Below are 22,234 nucleotides of genomic sequence, written 5' to 3' on the forward strand. Positions count from 1 at the left end.
CAGTAATGGACACGCGAGGAGGACGGAGGGGATTTCACCAGAATACACGGGCTCCAGGGTTTAACCCTTACAGATCTCTGTGTCTGGGGGTGAATATCAGGGTTCCATGTTCTTCCGTTACGTGTGCGCTGTTCTTCCCGGCTGCAGGCGGTATTCACTCTGCGAGCCGCTTCCAGCACTAATCTGCACACGGGGAAGATTCGCAGTGGTTGTTCGGACAGATTCACAGTATATTGAACACTAGCAACAAATTACCGTGCAGTAAAGGAAATGGAGTTTTCAGTTGCTGATTTTCTGCAGCAGTAACAAAGATTTCGGTCACTGATAACTCGGACATTCACATGATAGAGGACAGACGTTAAAAGGTTATTCTCACAATCACAATGTTTCGCATAGTCTGTGTATTAACAATAGGTTTGATTTACTGTTCTAAGCCCAATATAAAGCCCCTTTCATTTTTATCCGCCTCTCGTGCATCCAGCGTCACAGGGCTAATGAACGATTCGGTTCTTACACTGCTAACACTACATCTCCAGCAGCCCCTGCTTCCCCTCAGTGCTGCAGCCCCTGCTTCTCCTCAGTGCTGCAGCCCCTTCCCCTCCTCAGTGCTGCAGCCCCTTCCCCTCCTCAGTGCTGCAGACAAGCCCCAACTCTCAGCCATAACCAAGCTGCTCTAGGTGTTGCATTCACCTTCTGCTCTTGTACAGGACCCTGCCTGGCCGGTTTTATCTTCTGTCATCTACAGCACTATAGCTGCAGACTGGTTTTACATTAGCTGGTTTCTAGCAGAGCTCAACTCTCTTGCAATCCTCCACAATTACTAGACAGTGCAGAGCGGAGCCGTGCTTGATGCCTGCTGCAGGCAGATCAGTGATGTGAAACCACAAATAATCCTCTGCCATATTGCACTGTCTTATGCATCAGCAGCAGCATCTCCCCTATGGATGAGACCATGGATCTGAACAGACCGAGGATCATCTTACAGTACGTGCTTCCTGCAATCAGGAAATCATTGCCTTAAAGGGGTTTTTCAGATTTCAGAAAACCACTCTTCCCTGGCTACAGTTTGATTTAAAAAAACATGGAACAATGGTTGTTTATTCACCCTCCCCCGGTCCAGCTCGGAGTCTCTGCTGCTCCCAGTGTCTATTATTGTCTGCAGTGCTGACATGTCATTGCTGCAGCCAATCAGTGAGCTCAGCAGCTCTGAGTGACTTGTGCTGTCTATTAGGGCAGTGCCGCCGAGCTCATCGTTTGGCTGAAGCAATGTTCATATGATGTTAGCGCTTATTATTGTCTGCAGCACTGAACAGTGGCTGGACCTGGGGAGAATGCTTCTTAAAGCAAACTGGAGGTCTTCTGAAACCGGAAAACCCCTTTAATGACAAACGCTTGGAGATTTCCTGCTGCGATTGAAGAGAAGTGTGACTACAGGGAAGCGCTACCTTCTCGTGGTAAGGTCCGAGCACGATCCAGCCGCAGAACGTGTAGCCGAGGTAGATCATCCCTGCGCAGCAGCAGAACCTCAGCACTTTGGGGAGAGACGCCTGCATGGTCAATATCAGAACCTAGAAGACAGACGGAGGGAAGCGCAGGATTTATTCATTTCTGCAAAGTAATAGATTATCACTGGCTCAAATCACAGAGAATGAAGATCGGAGTATCCATTCATCTTCAAAAATAGTTTGTTCTTTCTCCCCAGAAACATCGGGGGCTCAGGTTCATGACCGCAGCGGAAGACTAGTGGTGCAATACCAGTCACAGCCATGAAGAAGAGTGGCGCTGTTTCTGCAGAAGAAAAAACAAGACAGAAGTCTTCTCTTATATCTCAGATATCAGATGTTGGTGGGCAAGTCAAAGTCCACACCTTAAAGGGGTATTCCCACCTGGGAAATTTGTGGATAGGACATGCAATAAATGTCCCAACCACTGGGACCCGCATTAAGGTCGAGAATGGGGCCCCGTCGTGCTGCCCGAAGTGGACAAGTGGTCGTGCATGTGCTGCTTTCTTTGAAGTTTCCAGTTTCTGTAAAAATAAATTAAGGAGGCAGCACAGACGCGACACCTTGTTGAGTTCTGGTGGCGCGACCATCTCCCCCATCCCCCGCCCAGTCCTGGCGGCACGACCATCTCCCCCATCCCCCGCCCAGTCCTGGCGGCACGACCATCTCCCCCATCCCCCGCCCAGTCCTGGCGGCACGACCATCTCCCCCATCCCCCGCCCAGTCCTGGCGGCACGACCATCACTCCCATCCCTCGCCCAGTCCTGGCGGCACGACCATCTCCCCCATCCCCCGCCCAATCCTGGCGGCACGACCATCTCCCCCAACCCCCGCCCAGTCCTGGCGGCGTTTGACAGAGCCCAGAACTGCCATAACTGTCCCAGATGTGAGAACCCAAATCTCATGTTAAATAGTAATAGGAATAGTCAGGAAGACCGTGGGAAGTGAGCGAGCTTGTAATTATTTCTTCCATCTTGCTCCGATCTCCTGCTTTGAGATCTTTTCAGCTATGTTACTGCTCATTGCCTAGGAGACCGGCCGCCACTGCTGTCTTGTAGAGGTGGCCAAACATGTGCACTGAGGCCAGCAGGGATCTCCGGAGTGTGCGCCCCAGCCCCTGATCTCGGCCACCTTTCTCCCACCCCTTCATTTCTGTAGATTGGCTCTTGGGCTCATGCAATGGTTGTTCTACAGCACTGCACACATCCTATCGGCTCTTGATCAGACACCTCTTCCCCCTCCCCGTCGGATGCGCTGCCAGCTCACCATAGCCAGTATTTAGGATCCCGACTCATCTGATGTGTTAGAGGCCGTCCTTACACAGCACCACTGGGAGCAGAGCAGGAATTAGGAGGGAGTCGGGTGGGTGACGAGTGGTGAATGATGGGTGACGAGTGGTGGGTGACGAGCGGTAGATGGTGCGTGACGAGCGGTGAATGACGAGCGGTCGGTGGCGAGTGGTGCGTGACGAGCGGTGGGCGGCGAGCGGGGGATGATGGGCTCATGCTGGGATACTCCTTTAATGTAACGTATGGTTGTAGACATCCGATAATTGGGGATCGCTGCGGACATGTGGCGCCCCGGCAGCCTTCTCCCTAGTGCTGCAGACGGGGGGCTTCGTCGGCCCTCTACATTTGGGTCACGGTCACGTCTTTTACACTTACGTTATACTTCTGGAAATATCCCAAATATCGGATGACGCCGACCCAGACCAGTAACGTGGACGTACCGAGGAGGAGGCTGCACACATCATAAGACGTCAGGTTCTGCAATCAAAGAGGGAGCGCAGAATTAGTACACCCAGAGATAAACCCCGCAGATAAAGGGGCAGGCAATATGGTGAAGTCACTTAAAGGGGCATGCCACTAAGACAAAAGGCAAATCCTGCCAAATTCAGCCGTTCTCACATCAGTCCCCCTTATTGACACGTCTGCCCCATAAATCCTGTAGAACGCCAGATACCCCTTACTGGAGCGATACCTTGGCTTTTATCTCCATCTTCATCACAGATCCGATAATCGTCATCAAATCACTGATAATGACCATGACGTACCAGCCGTTTACGAACTCCCAGCGATCGGCGGAGCTCACATGCAGATTGTATTTATTCAGGAAAAACCGTACAAATCTCTGCAAGAAAGAAGGAAACGTCAGTGTGAGGCACGCTGCCCCCAAGTGGTGGAGGGGAGAATTGTAAAATTACATATAACGTGAGGACCTAAAAAACTGCAATGTGGAGACGTCCTCCAAAATCACAGAACATTACACATCAGCACCTACGTGTAGATGCACAGGAACCGAGGCTGCATAAGTCACATGAAGGCAAACGAGCGAGGGGAACATTGCACCAGGGGCTCCTCTACCGATGTATGACTATGGGGTGACAGCAGTCAGGGGGTCCTCGCCACAGCCAAGCCGGATCGTTTCAGCTCACTCTGGGCAGAGACGTGTGCGAGTCGGGTACGGCAGATGGGCCTCCTACATGTGGCCCATATTCCCGACTCTTGGGGTCAATTACAGAGGGAGAGTCCAATAGAGTGTCCAGGATCGGTCACCGAGGGGTGGTGGTTTCTGTAACTGACCCAGGAGGGGAGATTAGTCACACGTACAGAGGCCTGCTCCGGGGTCTCAGGAAGGCAGTGTGTTGTGAATTCTGTGGCCAAGCTCCCTCCTGTGGTCGTGAGTGGTACTTCGGCTGGTTCTGTCTGTGAGCTTCCTTTGGTGGATGAGAGTGGTACTGCGGCTTCTGAGTTTCCTTCCTCAGGTGATGAGGTTAAGTTGTTAGGTGCTGCTCTATTTAACTCCACCTGGTGCTTTGATCCTGGCCTCCAGTCAATGTTCCAGTATTGGTCTTGCTTCCTCCTGGATCGTTCCTGTGGCCTCTCTATCCTGCATAAGCTAAGTTCTGCTTGTGTTATTTTTGTTTGCTATATTTTCTGTCCAGCTTGCTATATTGGTTTTTTCTTGCTTGCTGGAAGCTCTGAGACGCAGAGGGAGAACCTCCGTACCGTTAGTCGGTGCGGAGGGTCTTTTTGCCCCTCTGCGTGGTTGTTTGTAGGTTTTTGTGTTGACCGCAAAGCTATCTTTCCTATCCTCGGTCTATTCAGTAAGTCGGGCCTCACTTTGCTAAATCTATTTCATCTCTGTGTTTGTATTTCATCTTTACTCACAGTCATTATATGTGGGGGGCTGCCTTTTCCTTTGGGGAATTTCTCTGAGGCAAAGTAGGCTTATTTTGCTATCTTCAGGGCTAGTTAGTTTCTCAGGCTGTGCCGAGTTGCATAGGGAGCGTTAGGCGCAATCCACGGCTACCTCTAGTGTGGTATGATAGGATTAGGGATTGCGGTCAGCAGAGTTTCCACGTCTCAGAGCTTGTCCTATGTTTTTGGTAAATGTCAGGTCACCTTGTGTGCTCTGAACTTCAAGGTCCATTGTGGTTCTGAATTACCTGTTCATAACAGCAGTGAGGAGAGATGGAGCCACATGAAGGGCGAGCGTGAACTTAGCACCCGAGTGCTGCCGACCGATGGAGAGTGTGAGACTGCCCAGATGAGGGGAGAAGGGAGAGTGACGGTGTCTTCAAGAAGATGAAGAAAGTCCCTGAGCGTGGGTCTGACTCAGAGGAAGTCCAGGGACAGTGTGAGGCCAAGCTAGGGAATGTGTCAGAGGTCACAGACGGTACTATATACACATATACTTTGTAAAGGCGGAGCGAAATATGGAGGTTCTGCAGCAGATTTTGTCCTTCCTCCATGTGAGGAATTTCCATGATTAGGGCCAAACTAAAGGGCCCTCACAGGACAGAGTGGCCGTACGGCTCTTCAAACATCAGGACTCTCACAATCTCTTTACGGGGGCTGTACCCAAAAGGAGAACAGAGGGGCCCGTGCCCCTGGCCCAGAGCTATTAGGGGTCACCAGAAAAGCAGGTGATGCGGGCGGCCGTGTTACGTATGTGTGCCCAACAGATAGCAGGGCGGGCGATGATTCACTCACCCTCAGCAGCTTTATGGCCAGAACGATGGACCTGGAGCAGAGGATGAGCGACGTCAGACACGTCAGGATCACAAACGCATCGAAGACCAAGATGTAATGAGTGTTCTTCTGAACTGCGAAGAAACACAAGAGTCTCAGCACGCAGAAATAAGAAGGGGCGAAGCAAAACCTTGTGTGCCACCATTAATCCACACGCGGCACTGAAACATTTCTGCCTGGAGCGACCTTTCGAGTCGGGAAACTTTTCCATCCCAAAATTTCTTTTCACAGAGTCGTAATGAGGCACAACTTTCATTTTACTCTGTAAATGGCGAATCGCACCACGAAATGTGTCACCCGGCCATAACTGCCCCACTCCCGGCCCAAAAGCAGGCGCCCCAGTCTGTTGGTTGCGTTCTGTCAGAGAACCAGGACTTAAAGGTCCCAATTTTGCCGCCACCAACACTGATCAGCATGCCATGGGCTGTAGCGGTCACATTTCGTTACTTCCAGGGTTCTGAAGAGGAGAAGGGTCACGGCCACCATTGGCCACTAAGGCTAAATTCACGCGTACACGGCGCTCTACTGGGTTTTCATCTGAATCCCTGAAGACAATGGAACCAGACAGGTCCCTTGACAAAACCATGCAGGGTACTGGAGTAGAGTTCGTTTCGCCTTCTTTCTGGTGGAGGACTTTTTTTATTACATAGTCCACCATGCCATCATGCCTGCCATTTATCGGAGATTTAGATGAAAAGCCAAGTGCAGTGCTCGGCGAGGAGCACCATGTAAATGTAAGCTAGTCCGTATGGAGGTCCTCACGTCAGAGCCGGACAAAGCTGCAGATTCATTGGGATTTTTCCTTTTCTACACTGAAAATTGACACGTCACCGGCATTTGTGCAACAGAAGAACCGCAGCTTGTTTGTACGGAGCAGAAAAATTCTATATAATACGTCGTTCCCCAGCAGGTGGGGAATAAAAGCCCCTTTCCCCTCAGTGATGGAGTCCGGGAGCCGCTACTTACAGTACATGGCCGTTGTTACCCCAGACCGCGTCCCCATCGGTGGTGTGAACTACAACCTGCGGAGTCCATTGTCGGCCATTTATGTCTAACCTACAATTATTACATCTGCACAAGTGAAAAGATGAAAAAACCACAGAAGAAAGTAAACGTGGACCGGTGCGGCACGTGCCGGGTTCTGGTGACTTACTGGAGCCAGATATCTGCCAGTCCTTACAGTCCTGAATGGTGGCATCGCTCTCAAAGAAAATCTTCACTTTGCCGCTGTGCGCCTGATTATTGAACGTGATCTGGAAACAAAAGATTTATCCGATCCAATAACCGCATCGAAGACCCAAGATAAAACCATCACAAGTCTTATATTTATAGGACAACACCGATAAATCAGGATTGTTCCCGGCGCAGACGGACGAAGGCGAGAGATCTGTGTGACTGTGATGGCTCCATCCTCATGGGACGAGCTTAGCGCCACAGACTCCGGAGCCCGTAATCTCCCCGCAACTAATCATCAGAACATAAAACAGAAAGTGCAGCCGAGGAGCCGGCGTAACGCTGCGTTATTTGCCTTATTGTGGAACACGTAGCAGTCGGGCAGCTCTCGGACTCGGATCGTTTGCAGATCGATTCCTTTCAGCCTAAAGGAAATTTCAACCTTAAGAAGCCTGAAAAATAAGAGCAAAACCACAATAAGACGTAGAACGAGACGTTACATCATCTCCGGCCCCAACAAAAGGTTACCTGTAAAACTCCAGATTGAAGAAAGAGGAATTTATGGCGCGGTCCCGAGGCGGCAGCTCCGGCTCCAGGTGTAAACACTCTAAAAACACAAGAGCTCCTCAGTCCCTGGAGTACAGCAGCCGCCAGGCACATTCCTACAGGTGGCGCACTCCCACAGGTGGTGCACTCCCACAGGTGGCGCACTCCCACAGGTGGCATCCCGAGGCGCTGCCCGACAGCCACTCAGACCATGCATCCACACACAAGAGCTCCTCAGTCCCTGGAGTACAGCAGCCGCCAGGCACATTCCTACAGGTGGCGCACTCCCACAGGTGGCGCACTCCCACAGATGGCGCACTCCCACAGATGGCGCATGAGACGCTGCCCGACAGCCACTCAGACCATGCACCCACACACAAGAGCTCCTCAGTCCCTGGAGTACAGCAGCCGCCAGGCACATTCCTACAGGTGGCGCACTCCCACAGGTGGCGCACTCCCACAGGTGGCGCCCGAGACACTGCCCGACAGCCACTCGGACCATGCACCCACACACTACCCAGAGACAGGAAAAAAATAAAAAAATTAAAAAATAAAAAAAAAAATCACCAGATCAGTGCACCAGCTGTCAGTCAGGGCCGGTCCCAGTTATATCTACCACGTCCCATGATGGCGAGGATTATTTGGCTCCAGCAGGGTACAACCAATCCCTAGTCATATTGCTGCCCCCCAAAAAACTCAGGTTTTCCCCCCATTTGAAGCTTATAGGCCTCAATCTCAAAACAGGGACTCAACAACTACCAGCCTTCAATATTGTTCTTCTGAAAAAGGGAGACGGCCATTGTGACCTCACCCCCGCTACCCCCCATAGCCTCCAGGTACAATTTCTGCCCCTGCACCCATTGTATATACACCTCTGGTTTCCCCAAATCTAGTAACATTCCTGGTATTTAAGCTGGACAGATCATCGAATACCATGGGAGGGTAAGGAAGAAAGGCACTCCAGTGACTGTCAGCATGGGGGTGGGAAAGACTCCCTCCATAGGGGGCGCCCAAGAGCTGGATAAGGGAAACTGTGCGCGATGGTCATTATTACTTCAGTGCTGGTAGTAAGAATAGTGAGTGTCTGCCATTACTAAGCCTTGGGGTGGCTCATGTCAGGATTACACTACCACTACTGTAACTGTAAAGAAGCCGGTGATATATTGATGATAAAACATACATAATGCCCTGGTCTAAGGTAACGGAGATCACCTCTGGGCGCATTGCTGCAGCAGATTAGGAAAGTCATCTCAACTCCCTTCATCACTAGGGTGAAACCTGTCACTACCTGTTTCCACAGTAGGGTCCACGTAGAAGGTGTCGTTAGACGGGTGTATGAAGCCCCGGTGGTAATGCTGTTTGCAGATCTTCAGACCTTTTCTTTTTTCCTCATTTTCATAGCTGACTGTACCAAGCGACAGGTTTCCGATATGGTGGTACTAAAGAAATAGGGATTTTTGCATTATTCACCGTAAAATCCTTTTCTCCGAGACGCTCATTGGGTGACACAGGACTGTGGGTGTATGCTACTGCCGCCAGGAGGCTGACACTAAGTAAACATAAAAAAAGTTTAGATCCTCCTCCGACCTCTACACCCTGACAATGGCCAAAGGCGAACCCAGTTTGGTGTAAAAAGCAGTAGGAGAAGAAGAACAAGAAAAAAAACAAATAAATCAGCATTAATACAGAAACAACATGTCTAGAAACAAACCCACCGACAAATAGAGTCAAATAATAAAAAAATGAAACAAAAAAAAAAAAAAAAAAAAAAGGAGTCGGCTAACAGGGAGGGAGCCGTGTCCCCCAATGAGTGTCTCGGAGAAAAGGATTTTACAGTGAATAACACAACAATCCCTATTTCTCCTTCGCCTTTTTGGGGGACACAGGACTGTGGGACGTCCCAAAGCAGTCCCTGGGTGGGAATTTTACTCACCGGAATAACATCCAGGTATCTGCCGCCTATAGGTGCCCTACCGCTGCCTGAAGAACCCTTCTACCCAGACTTGCATCCGCAGAAGCCAGAGTATGAATATTATAGTGTTTGGAAAAGGTATGCAAACTAGACCAGGTTGCTGCCTTGCTAACCTGCTCTGCCGAAGCGCCTTGGAAGCCCCCACTGCCCGAGTGGAGTGTGCTCTGATCCCGGCTGGAACGACCATGCCCTTGACGCAGTAGGCTTCCTGAATAGCCGATCGTATCCACCTGGCTATGGTCGATCTTGATGCAGCGAATCCCTTCCTGCGACCCTCAGGGAGGTCGAACAGCGAATCAGTCTGCCGAAAAGGTGCAGTTTGTGAAATGTACCTTCTGAGCGCTGTCACTAGGTCTAGCGTATGGAGAGCTTTTTCCACACGATGTGTTGGCGCCAGGCAAAAGGAAGGTAAGACAATGTCCTCGTTAATGTGAAACGAGAAAACCACCTTTGGCAAAAAAGAGGGTGCTGGCCTGAGCACCACCTTATCCTGATGGAACCGTAAATACAGAGCTCGGTAGGATAGAGCTGCCAGTTCCAAGACCCGCCTAATGGAAGTTATGGCCACCAAGAACACGACTTTCCAGGAAAGGCAACTTAAAGAGACATCCTGAAGAGCTTCGAAAGGAATTTCCTGCAAGGCACTCAAAACCAGATTAAAGGTCCCAAGCATCCAGGGGGGCTTGTAAGGCGGTACCATGTGAGCGACTCCCTGTAAGAAAGTCTTCACCTGTAGATTGGTAGCGATCTTGCGCTGAAAAAGAACTGACAAGGCTGATATTTGTCTTCTGAGGATACTTGTGCAAGCCCTGAATCCAAGCCGGCTTGGAGAAAAGCTAGAATGTTAGGGATGGAGAACTGTAGTGGGGGGAAGCTCACGCTTTCTGCACCATGAAAGGAAAACCTTCCAGGTGTGATGATAAATACGCGCTGAGACGGATTTCCGGGCGCTAATCATGGTAGCGGCTACCTTTTGGGAAAACCCGGCCTGCGTCAGAATCCAAGATTCAATGGCCAGGCCGTCAAACACAGGGCCCCTAAGTTCTGTTGGAAGATCGGGCCCTGAGACAGTAGATCGGAGTGCTCTGGAAGCTGCCAAGGAACCTCGGCGAGCAGCTGCACTAGGTCTGCGTACCATGATTGACGAGGCCAATCTGGGACAACTAGGATTGCTGGGACTTCCTCTGTCTTGACCTTCCTGACTACCTTCGGGAGCAGCGCCAGAGGGGGAAACAGATATGGGAGACGAAACTGGTTCCAAGGTAGAACTAACGCGTCCACGGCGATCGCCTGTGGATCTCAATACCGGGCGACAAACCTGGGTACTTTGGCATTCATCCTGGAAGCCATCAGGTCCACGTCCGAGTTTCTCCAGCGCTGGCATATTTGCCCAAAAACTTTGGGATGGAGAGACCACTCCTCAGATGCAAGGCCCTGACGACTGAATATCCGCAGCCCAGTTTTCCTCGCCAGGGACGTGGACTGCCGAAATCACAGTGTGATTCTTCTCGGCCCAGTAGATGACCTGTTTTACCACGTGCATGGCCGCCCTGCTGCGGGTACCCCCTTGATGATTTATGTATGCCACCGCTGTGGCATTGTCCGATTGAATCCGGACAGGGCGGCCTGCCAGAAGATTATGAAAATGCTGCAGAAGCAGCCGAACAGCCCGAATCTCCAAAAGATTGATCGGGAGGGTTGAATCCCGGGAGGAGCAGCGTCCCTGGGCTCTGTGGTGGCAAAACACTGCTCCCCAGCCAAGAAGACTGGCGTCTGTCGTGATTACAAGCCAAAAGCTTCCACTGTCGTAGAGAAGGACTCATTGACAACCATGCGAGAGCCTGTCTTACCTGGGGAGACAGATGGCACTTGAGGTGGAGAGAGCACGGATTTTTGTCCCATGCTGCCAAAAGTGCATGTTGGAGAGGACGAAGATGGAGTTGCGCAAATGGCACTGCCTCTATTGCGGCCACCTTCCTAAGACCCTCATGCAGAACCGGACTGTATGGTAGATCGGCCGGCGAAGGACCCTCACCTCTTGCCGGAGGGTCAGGACCTTGTCCCGAGGCAGGATTGTCAAACCTTGTGAGGTGTCGAAGATCATCCCGAAAAAAGAGATTTTCCGAGATGGTACAAGGGATGATTTCTTTAGATTCACCAGCCACCCTAGGCGAGAAAGAGTATCCAGAGTAATGCTGACATTTTCCTCCCCGACAAGAAGGCCCCTTGATAAGGAGGTCGTCTAGATATACCAAGACGAGTATGCCCCGGGAATGCAAGATGGACACCACTGCTGCCATGACCTTTGTGAACACTCTGGGTGCGGTGGCCAGCCCGAAAGGTAAGGCTGTGAACTGGAAATGTAGATGCAGCGCCCCAGGGTCCAGGTCGTTGCAGTAATGTCGTTCTTCCACCAGGGGGAGTGATATTACGTCTGATGACAATAAAGGAGATCACCTTACCAGGTATCACAAACCACACAACACACTCCAGTCCACCAGGGGGAGCTATGCTCCTATCTAGTAGGGCACTCCTCACAATTAGGTAAAACTGGTGGTCTGGATAGGAAGTTAGGCAGAAGCTGACTGGGCATTGACCCAGGCAGAAGCTGGCTGGGGATTGACCGAGGCAGAATCTGACTGGGCTTCACCCAGGCAGCACCTGTCAGGCAGACAGGGGAAAGGAGGAACATCAAACAGCTGCAGACAGAGAGGTCCCTGACAGGGGTGGGATCCTGTCAGAGGCCTAGATAGAGGGTTACGGAGCTGCGCCTGCCCTACACGCGGCAGCATCCCAAGAAAGGACACAGAGAATTGCGTTGCTGAGAGTGAGAAACGAAGTCATAGCACAAGGAGAGGAATCCAGAGGGAGTTCTGCTCTACAATAGCCTGCCTCCCTCTGAGGCGCAGAAGCCGGTAGCCAGAACACTGAGGGAGTAAGCAACTCTATGCTTTACTTCAGAGACTGGCAGGACAGTTAACTCCACGTTAGCTGCCCGACCATATACTCAGGAGGCACGGTGGCAACTTGTGGGGGCTGGGGCGTCGTAGGGTCCCTGTAAAAAGCCTCAGGCCATCAGTCATACAGGTTTGTCCTATCCATACCATCTGGGGGACAGAGAGAGAGAGAGAGAGAAAGACATAACATCGAGAACACCAACATCAGTTGTGAGGACCTCACCGAGAAGCTCAGCAGGGAGGTACTACAACACTCAGGAGCTAGAGGAAGGCTACTGATTTCCACCTGGATAAGGGGACTCTGGAATTGCCTTCAGACCGACCAGACTCTGCCTGCCCTGTGATCTGGTGCTCTGGACTGTGGACGCTGAAGCCTTCAGTAAAGGAAAAGAGACTGCAACCTTGTGTCCTTGTTATTCACTGCGCCTTACAACATCCCCTATTCTCCATCTACACTCTGGGAAGCCCTGGGGATACACTTCACCTGTGGGAAGGTACACCATCTAGCTGCCATAACATCACCCCAGTGGACCCCTAAGCAGCGTCGGTCACCCTGACCGAATACCACAAACACTATCCCTTTAAAGACCTTTCCCATTTATTAACGGACGTGCCCTAGGGCCATGGACCGGGTCAGCCACCGTGACATCCCCGCAGAGAACCGAAGGGCCCGGATCAGAGTACCCCACTGCCCTACTGGGGGGCGCTCCATAGACTGCCTACGGCAAAACGTAGAAATTTTTGATGCGAAGGAAATATGGGAATGTGAAGATAGGCATCTTGAATATCTATTGAAGCTAAGAATTCTCCCTTTTCCATTGCCGCAATGACCGACCGGAGGGATTCCATTCGAAAGTGAAGAATGAACATCCTAAATAGGCAGTGTAAGCGGTTTATACCTTGTGGGAATAAAAGGACTAGAAATAGGAAAAACCCAATGTGGCTAAACAAAGAAGTAAGACAGGCAATTAACAGTAAAAAGAAAGCATTTGCACTACTAAAGCAGGATGGCACCATTGAAGCTCTAAAAAACTATAGGGAGAAAAATACTTTATCTAAAAAACTAATTAAAGCTGCCAAAAAGGAAACAGAGAAGCACATTGCTAAGGAGAGTAAAACTAATCCCAAACTGTTCTTCAACTATATCAATAGTAAAAGAATAAAAACTGAAAATGTAGGCCCCTTAAAAAATAGTGAGGAAAGAATGGTTGTAGATGACGAGGAAAAAGCTAACATATTAAACACCTTCTTCTCCACGGTATTCACGGTGGAAAATGAAATGCTAGGTGAAATCCCAAGAAACAATGAAAACCCTATATTAAGGGTCACCAATCTAACCCAAGAAGAGGTGCGAAACCGGCTAAATAAGATTAAAATAGATAAATCTCCGGGTCCGGATGGCATACACCCACGAGTACTAAGAGAACTAAGTAATGTAATAGATAAACCATTATTTCTTATTTTTAGTGACTCTATAGCGACAGGGTCTGTTCCGCAGGACTGGCGCATAGCAAATGTGGTGCCAATATTCAAAAAGGGCTCTAAAAGTGAACCTGGAAATTATAGGCCAGTAAGTCTAACCTCTATTGTTGGTAAAATATTTGAAGGGTTTCTGAGGGATGTTATTCTGGATTATCTCAATGAGAATAACTGTTTAACTCCATATCAGCATGGGTTTATGAGAAATCGCTCCTGTCAAACCAATCTAATCAGTTTTTATGAGGAGGTAAGCTATAGGCTGGACCACGGTGAGTCATTGGACGTGGTATATCTCGATTTTTCCAAAGCGTTTGATACCGTGCCGCACAAGAGGTTGGTACACAAAATGAGAATGCTTGGTCTGGGGGAAAATGTGTGTAAATGGGTTAGTAACTGGCTTAGTGATAGAAAGCAGAGGGTGGTTATAAATGGTATAGTCTCTAACTGGGTCGCTGTGACCAGTGGGGTACCGCAGGGGTCAGTATTGGGACCTGTTCTCTTCAACATATTCATTAATGATCTGGTAGAAGGTTTACACAGTAAAATATCGATATTTGCAGATGATACAAAACTATGTAAAGCAGTTAATACAAGAGAAGATAGTATTCTGCTACAGATGGATCTGGATAAGTTGGAAACTTGGGCTGAAAGGTGGCAGATGAGGTTTAACAATGATAAATGTAAGGTTATACACATGGGAAGAAGGAATCAATATCACCATTACACACTGAATGGGAAACCACTGGGTAAATCTGACAGGGAGAAGGACTTGGGGATCCTAGTTAATGATAAACTTACCTGGAGCAGCCAGTGCCAGGCAGCAGCTGCCAAGGCAAACAGGATCATGGGGTGCATTAAAAGAGGTCTGGATACACATGATGAGAGCATTATACTGCCTCTGTACAAATCCCTAGTTAGACCGCACATGGAGTACTGTGTCCAGTTTTGGGCACCGGTGCTCAGGAAGGATATAATGGAACTAGAGAGAGTACAAAGGAGGGCAACAAAATTAATAAAGGGGATGGGAGAACTACAATACCCAGATAGATTAGCGAAATTAGGATTATTTAGTCTAGAAAAAAAGACGACTGAGGGGCGATCTAATAACCATGTATAAGTATATAAGGGGACAATACAAATATCTCGCTGAGGATCTGTTTATACCAAGGAAGGTGACGGGCACAAGGGGGCATTCTTTGCGTCTGGAGGAGAGAAGGTTTTTCCACCAACATAGAAGAGGATTCTTTACTGTTAGGGCAGTGAGAATCTGGAATTGCTTGCCTGAGGAGGTGGTGATGGCGAACTCAGTCGAGGGGTTCAAGAGAGGCCTGGATGTCTTCCTGGAGCAGAACAATATTGTATCATACAATTATTAGGTTCTGTAGAAGGACGTAGATCTGGGTATTTATTATGATGGAATATAGGCTGAACTGGATGGACAAATGTCTTTTTTCGGCCTTACTAACTATGTTACTATGTTACTATGTTGACGAACCTGTTTAAACATTTCAGGTCCAAAATGGGACTTACAGTTCCGTCTTTTTTGGGAACTATAAACAGGTTGGAATAGAACCCCTGAAATCTCTCTTCCTTTGGAACTGGAGTGATGACCCCGCGGAGCTGAAGGGATTCTACACTTTTGAACAGGGCTTGTACCCGGGATTCTGAACTGGGAAGGCGGGAGGGAAAGAACCGGCATGGAGGATGGCTGACAAACTATCTTGTACCCTGAGGACACCAGTTCTCTTACCCACCTGTCGTGAACCACTGTGAGCCAGGACTGATAAAACAAAGAGTAGACGGCCGCCTACTCTGTCGGTGGCGATCGGAGACCGCCTCCAGTCATTTGGCCAAAAACCTATGGGACCTAGATCCCCTTGATCTTGGCAGCTGGGACCGCATTCTTTCCAACGGGGTTGGCCCTGTAGGAGATCTGATGATCTCTGTCCTGATTAGGTCGACCTAGGCCAACGGGGTTTGACGCTGGGCTCCACCTGGTATTACGAAAGGACTTGAAACGAGTCTGGAACTGGCGACAAAAAGGCTGTTTAATCTTTTGCTGTGGGAGAAAATTGCTTTTCCCTCCTGTGGTATCAAATGAGCTGATCCAATTTTTCTCCAAATAATCGGCCCCCCTGAAATGGGAGAGTTGTAAGGGATTTCAGCGAGGTAGAATCCACCCGCCATGTTCTCAACCAAAGGGCCCTTCTAATGGCAATTGCGTTTGCAGCCGACAATGCCGCACAGTTCGCAGCATCTAAAGACGCATTGATCAGGTAGCTCCCAGCTGGAGCTATCCGATTTGACATTTCTGTCAACTCTGCTGGTAGATCCCTCTCCTGTAGAACCTAAGTCAAAGATTCTGACCAAGATATCATGGCCCACAAGATATTCTGCCCACTTCTTACGCAACTCAGGGGTGAAAGGGTATCTGGCATTTAGGGGATTTTGTCCCGAGAAACGCCTGTCCGGACGCTCCCTGTGACGTTGGACCAAGTCCTTAAACTCAGGATGAGTGGAGAACACCCTATGAGGCTGCTTGATTCTCTTATACGATACCTTATGACCAGAGGCCAAAGCGGATTCATACTCTACTCTCAGGGTTTGGTTGATGGCCTCAATTAAACTGTCTACTGACTCCTGGTAATCAGGTGCCTCTAAATTGAGGGACCCCTCGGACTCGTAGTCCGAACCGTGTTCACTACTCTCCACTGGTGAGGGTGAACGAGAGGCGGAACTCCAGGATGCGGATGCACCTGATGGACCGGGAGACGCTGTGTGGGTTCGTTTCCCCCGCGTCTGCCTAGTGCGAGTGCGGCCCCTGCAGGCCGAAGGCTCCTGTGAGTCGGAGGACCTCTCTAAGGCAGATGAACTGCTGTCCCTGGCCCCCCGGGGTCTGAAGGGACTCGATCACTTTTGTTAGGGATGCCATAGATTGCGACAAGGACGTGACCTATTCTGAGGGTGAAACAACAATTTCTGAGTCGCAGGGGGGGCTCCTGAGCGCGTTCGGAATCGCAGGCCTCACAGACAATTATTCTGGGCATGCGGAAAAGCGGACCGACAGGCTACACATGCGGTATATAAAACCGTCTGAGATTTGGTCCTTCTAGACATGGTGCCCTGCAAATGCTATAATCAGAGCTTCTAGATAGGCTGCAGAAAAAAACAGATATTGCAGCTGTCAGGCTGGGGAGAGTAGAACTTACCCCAGTCCTGTGTCCCGGTCCGTCCTGTAGAACCTGTCACAGGGCGACGTGTCAGCGCTGACCTTCTTATAAAGAGCGCTCCATTGGTGGGCGGTAGCGCCGGAAATGGCGGATTTGCGGCCTATAGGAGGTTGAATCCAGGGCCTAAATTTCTTCTCCAGCGTTCGGCGAGAATGAGGGAGCGGACCCGCCAAAGATGACACGGCCGGAAAGGGCAGGGGTTCCGCCCGCGGCCTAGCCTGTCAGAAGCCAGGGATTATCCGGCACCCGTCCGAACCGCAGTTGACGCCAGAATCTCCAGCGTAGGGCCGCCAGTAGCCAAAAAAACGCGCCGCCGCCAGCAGCAGAAAGGCCGCGGCGCCCGCTGCTCTCCAGATGCCCTTCTATGATGCGCGCTGCACCAGGAGCCCTCCCGCCCCCCCACACGAGGGATCTTAAGGTTAGGGGGGGGAACTGTATAAAGGACGGTGCAGGCACCCAAACTCCATCTTCCTTTCAGGGGATGAGAGGGAACATCCGCCTCCTTCCATCACCGCTCTCTGAGCATTGGTGATGCAGTGGGGGCCGCACGGACAGCACATATGCACCTGTACAGCCTAGGGTTTCGTTACCTTAGGGTGGTCAGGGCTATGTCCGGCAAGTGGTCCCACGTTGTGGGAAAAGATACGTGGAGGCGACACTCCACGTGCTCACCCGTTGATGGTTTGGGGAGATCGGACCCCTTCGAAAGGGTCCGTCGCCCCTGTCTCGCTTCCAAGGTGAAGAGGAAAAATATGGGAGGTCTGGAAACCAGACTTGTGCCTCGTTCAGACACTAAACATGAACTGGGTTCGCCTTCGGCCAGTGTCCGGGTGTAGACGGCGGAGGAGGAGCTGACCTGTTTTATGTTTACTTTGTGTCAGCCTCCTGGCGGCAGTAGCGTACCCCCCACAGTCCTGTGTCCCCCAATGAGGCCAGGAGAAAAAAGCAGGAATGGATGAGACTTCCCGCTAACTGATCTGAGCTGTAGATTAACACCAGAGATTCTCCACCCGATTAATGGAACAACCTGGATAATATTGTAGGCTGATGAGGAAAAGCGAATATGTACCGAGCCGCCGCGGCACAGCGACAATTTAGTTTAACACTTTTTTTTTTTAGTTTGTGACAAAAGATAAAAAACCCCACAAAACTAAAGACACAGAAATGCCGGCTGTATCAGAGCGGAGACCCCCAGACTGGATGGTGCGGCTGCTCTGACAAGAGTCTGTCCCAGGGTTGTCAGCAGATCCAGAGCGTCCGCTCTGCCCCAGGTCTCCCACTATAGGCAGCGGTCAGTCGTTGTGACCCCAGAGAATGGCTGGAATATATTTAGTCCCCCTGCAGTGCCACCACAGGGTAAATGTAGTATTACACAAATCAGTAAGTGCTGAGTCCTCCAGAGCGGGAGACGCCCTCCGACTGCTCACAAATGGGGGTCCGGTACAGGAGAGCCCCTCGGTTACTCCAGGAGATCAGACACGGAGTATACGGGGGTCGGACCACATTCTTACCTGGTCGATCACATAGTAGATGCTGTCATACAGGTCTCTCTGGGTGTAGACTGTGCGGCTGTAGTCATCCTCATCAACGCCGGTGTAACCCTTAAGAAACAGGTGCTTGAACGCCATCGTGTTCTCCTCCTTGAAGGACACGACCAGCTGATTGCTCAACCCGAAGAGAACGAGCTGAAAGACAATGGGGCCCGGAACCGATCAGATGGGTGCTCCGTATAACCGCTTAGGTGCCGCCGTCACTGCAGCACATAAGGGGTTAAACGGCCAGGGTTGAGGCAGGTTCTGACAACAGCCGATACCTGCTGATGATGGGGCAGACTAAGCACCAACATGTCCAGTCGCTCATCAGGACCCTCCCGGGCAGTATACAGATGGTGCAAGAAAGGGTTAAAGAGGAAGGGGCACAAGAAGTCACAGACACCACCATGAAGGCAAGGAGACCTCCATGTGGCCACCAGGACCTGACTACACAGCCACGTACCTGCGTGGTCACCATGACGATCTTCAGGACCTGGAGAGCGAGTTTCCATGGGATCTGCCTCCGCGCTCGGTACTTGTCACAGGGACTCATGAAATAAAACTGCAGATCTTCGCGCAGCTTTACGCCTTCTCGCTCCACCTCCGACTCCACGGCGCCTCCTCTAGGCAGAAACAGAGAAGAAATGTAAACCGCCATGATCCCCAGACAAGAGGATCGCACTGCGCGAATACACTGGGCACTATGGTGACGCCAGAAGGGGCCATTAACCCACCATGAACACTGGCATCACCATCATACCAGTAACCTCCCCCCTCACCACCAGGGACACTGAGGTCACCATCGTACCAGTAATCTCCCCCCTCACCACCAGGGACACTGGCGTCACCATCATACCAGTAACCTCCCCCCTCACCACCAGGGACACTGGCGTCACCATCGTACCAGCAACCTCCCCCCTCACCACCAGGGACACTGGCGTCACCATCATACCAGCAACCTCCCCCCTCACCACCAGGGACACTGGCGTCACCATCATACCAGCAACCTCCCCCCTCACCACCAGGGACACTGGCGTCACCATCATACCAGTAACCTCCCCCCTCACCACCAGGGACACTGGCGTCACCATCATACCAGTAACCTCCCCCCTCACCACCAGGGACACTGGCGTCACCATCATACCAGTAACCTCCCCCCTCACCACCAGGGACACTGGCGTCACCATGATACCAGTAACCTCCCCCCTCACCACCAGGGACACTGGCGTCACAATCATACCAGTAACCTTCCCTCCCTCACCACCAGGGACACTGGCATCACCATTGTACCAGTAACCTCCCCCCTCACCACCAGGGACACTGGCGTCACCATTGTACCAGTAACCTCCCCCCTCACCACCAGGGACACTGTCGTCACCATCATACCAGTAACCTCCCCCCTCACCACCAGGGACACTGGCGTCACCATCATACAATTAACCTCCCCGCCACACCACCAGGGACACTACGCCTTCTCTCTCCACCTCCGACTCCACGGCGCCTCCTCTAGGCAGAAACAAAGAAGAAATGTAAACCGCCATGATTATCCCCAGACAAGAGGATCGCACTGCGCGACTGGGCACTATGGTGACGCCAGAAGGGGCCATTAACCCACCAGGGACACTGGCGTCACCATCGTACCAGTAACCTCCCCCCCCCACACCACCAGGGACACTGGCGTCACCATCGTACCAGTAACCTCCCCCCACACCAGGGACACTGGCGTCACCATAGTACCATCAAACCCCCCCCCCACACACACACCAGGGATACTGGTGTCACCATGGTACCATTAACCTCCCCCCCCCCCCTCACCACCAGGGATACTGGCGTCAGGGCCGGCTCCAGGTTTTTGAGGGCCCCGGGCGAAAGAGTCTCAGTGGGCCCCCCCTTTAACACATACCCCGATTCATGATCGCATATAAACACAGCCATGTAGTATATAACACTAGCCACGTAGTATATAACACTAGCCACGTAGTATATAACACTGCCCACGTAGTATATAACACTGCCCACATAGCATATCGCAGCCCACATAGCATATAGCAGCGCAGCCCACGTAGCATATAGCAGCGCAGCCCACGTAGCATATAGCAGCGCAGCCCACGTAGCATATAGCAGCGCAGCCCACGTAGCATATAGCAGCGCAGCCCACGTAGCATATAGCAGCGCAGCCCACGTAGCATATAGCAGCGCAGCCCACGTAGCATATAGCAGCGCAGCCCACGTAGCATATAGCAGCGCAGCCCACGTAGCATATAGCAGCGCAGCCCACGTAGCATATAGCAGCGCAGCCCACGTAGCATATAGCAGCGCAGCCCACGTAGCATATAGCAGCGCAGCCCACGTAGCATATAGCAGCGCAGCCCACGTAGCATATAGCAGCGCAGCCCACGTAGCATATAGCAGCGCAGCCCACGTAGCATATAGCAGCGCAGCCCACGTAGCATATAGCAGCGCAGCCCACGTAGCATATAGCAGCGCAGCCCACGTAGCATATAGCAGCGCAGCCCACGTAGCATATAGCAGCGCAGCCCACGTAGCATATAGCAGCGCAGCCCACGTAGCATATAGCAGCGCAGCCCACGTAGCATATAGCAGCGCAGCCCACGTAGCATATAGCAGCGCAGCCCACGTAGCATATAGCAGCGCAGCCCACGTAGCATATAGCAGCGCAGCCCACGTAGCATATAGCAGCGCAGCCCACGTAGCATATAGCAGCGCAGCCCACGTAGCATATAGCAGCGCAGCCCACGTAGCATATAGCAGCGCAGCCCACGTAGCATATAGCAGCGCAGCCCACGTAGCATATAGCAGCGCAGCCCACGTAGCATATAGCAGCGCAGCCCACGTAGCATATAGCAGCGCAGCCCACGTAGCATATAGCAGCGCAGCCCACGTAGCATATAGCAGCGCAGCCCACGTAGCATATAGCAGCGCAGCCCACGTAGCATATAGCAGCGCAGCCCACGTAGCATATAGCAGCGCAGCCCACGTAGCATATAGCAGCGCAGCCCACGTAGCATATAGCAGCGCAGCCCACGTAGCATATAGCAGCGCAGCCCACGTAGCATATAGCAGCGCAGCCCACGTAGCATATAGCAGCGCAGCCCACGTAGCATATAGCAGCGCAGCCCACGTAGCATATAGCAGCGCAGCCCACGTAGCATATAGCAGCGCAGCCCACGTAGCATATAGCAGCGCAGCCCACGTAGCATATAGCAGCGCAGCCCACGTAGCATATAGCAGCGCAGCCCACGTAGCATATAGCAGCGCAGCCCACGTAGCATATAGCAGCGCAGCCCACGTAGCATATAGCAGCGCAGCCCACGTAGCATATAGCAGCGCAGCCCACGTAGCATATAGCAGCGCAGCCCACGTAGCATATAGCAGCGCAGCCCACGTAGCATATAGCAGCGCAGCCCACGTAGCATATAGCAGCGCAGCCCACGTAGCATATAGCAGCGCAGCCCACGTAGCATATAGCAGCGCAGCCCACGTAGCATATAGCAGCGCAGCCCACGTAGCATATAGCAGCGCAGCCCACGTAGCATATAGCAGCGCAGCCCACGTAGCATATAGCAGCGCAGCCCACGTAGCATATAGCAGCGCAGCCCACGTAGCATATAGCAGCGCAGCCCACGTAGCATATAGCAGCGCAGCCCACGTAGCATATAGCAGCGCAGCCCACGTAGCATATAGCAGCGCAGCCCACGTAGCATATAGCAGCGCAGCCCACGTAGCATATAGCAGCGCAGCCCACGTAGCATATAGCAGCGCAGCCCACGTAGCATATAGCAGCGCAG

At 51.6% G+C, this 22,234-nt stretch overlaps 1 protein-coding gene across 2 annotated transcripts in view; it reads right to left on the reverse strand.

Moving 5' to 3' along the window:
• The window catches only part of MCOLN2 (mucolipin TRP cation channel 2), a 58,618-nt gene that overhangs the window by 12,606 nt on the left and 23,778 nt on the right, over window positions 1-22,234 (reverse strand). For both annotated transcript variants that reach the window (XM_069735828.1, XM_069735826.1), the window contains exons 2-11: window positions 18,889-19,048; window positions 18,405-18,578; window positions 8,544-8,694; window positions 7,238-7,316; window positions 7,065-7,161; window positions 6,690-6,789; window positions 5,498-5,610; window positions 3,483-3,632; window positions 3,167-3,268; window positions 1,446-1,568 (exon numbers count right to left, since the gene is read on the reverse strand). In XM_069735828.1, coding sequence (XP_069591929.1) covers window positions 1,446-1,568; window positions 3,167-3,268; window positions 3,483-3,632; window positions 5,498-5,610; window positions 6,690-6,789; window positions 7,065-7,161; window positions 7,238-7,316; window positions 8,544-8,694; window positions 18,405-18,578; window positions 18,889-19,048 — 1,249 coding nt within the window. The remainder of the gene's footprint in view (window positions 1-1,445; window positions 1,569-3,166; window positions 3,269-3,482; window positions 3,633-5,497; window positions 5,611-6,689; window positions 6,790-7,064; window positions 7,162-7,237; window positions 7,317-8,543; window positions 8,695-18,404; window positions 18,579-18,888; window positions 19,049-22,234) is intronic.

The sequence above is a fragment of the Ranitomeya imitator genome, chromosome 8 (assembly GCF_032444005.1).
Source record: "Ranitomeya imitator isolate aRanImi1 chromosome 8, aRanImi1.pri, whole genome shotgun sequence".
Lineage (NCBI taxonomy): Eukaryota > Metazoa > Chordata > Amphibia > Anura > Dendrobatidae > Ranitomeya > Ranitomeya imitator.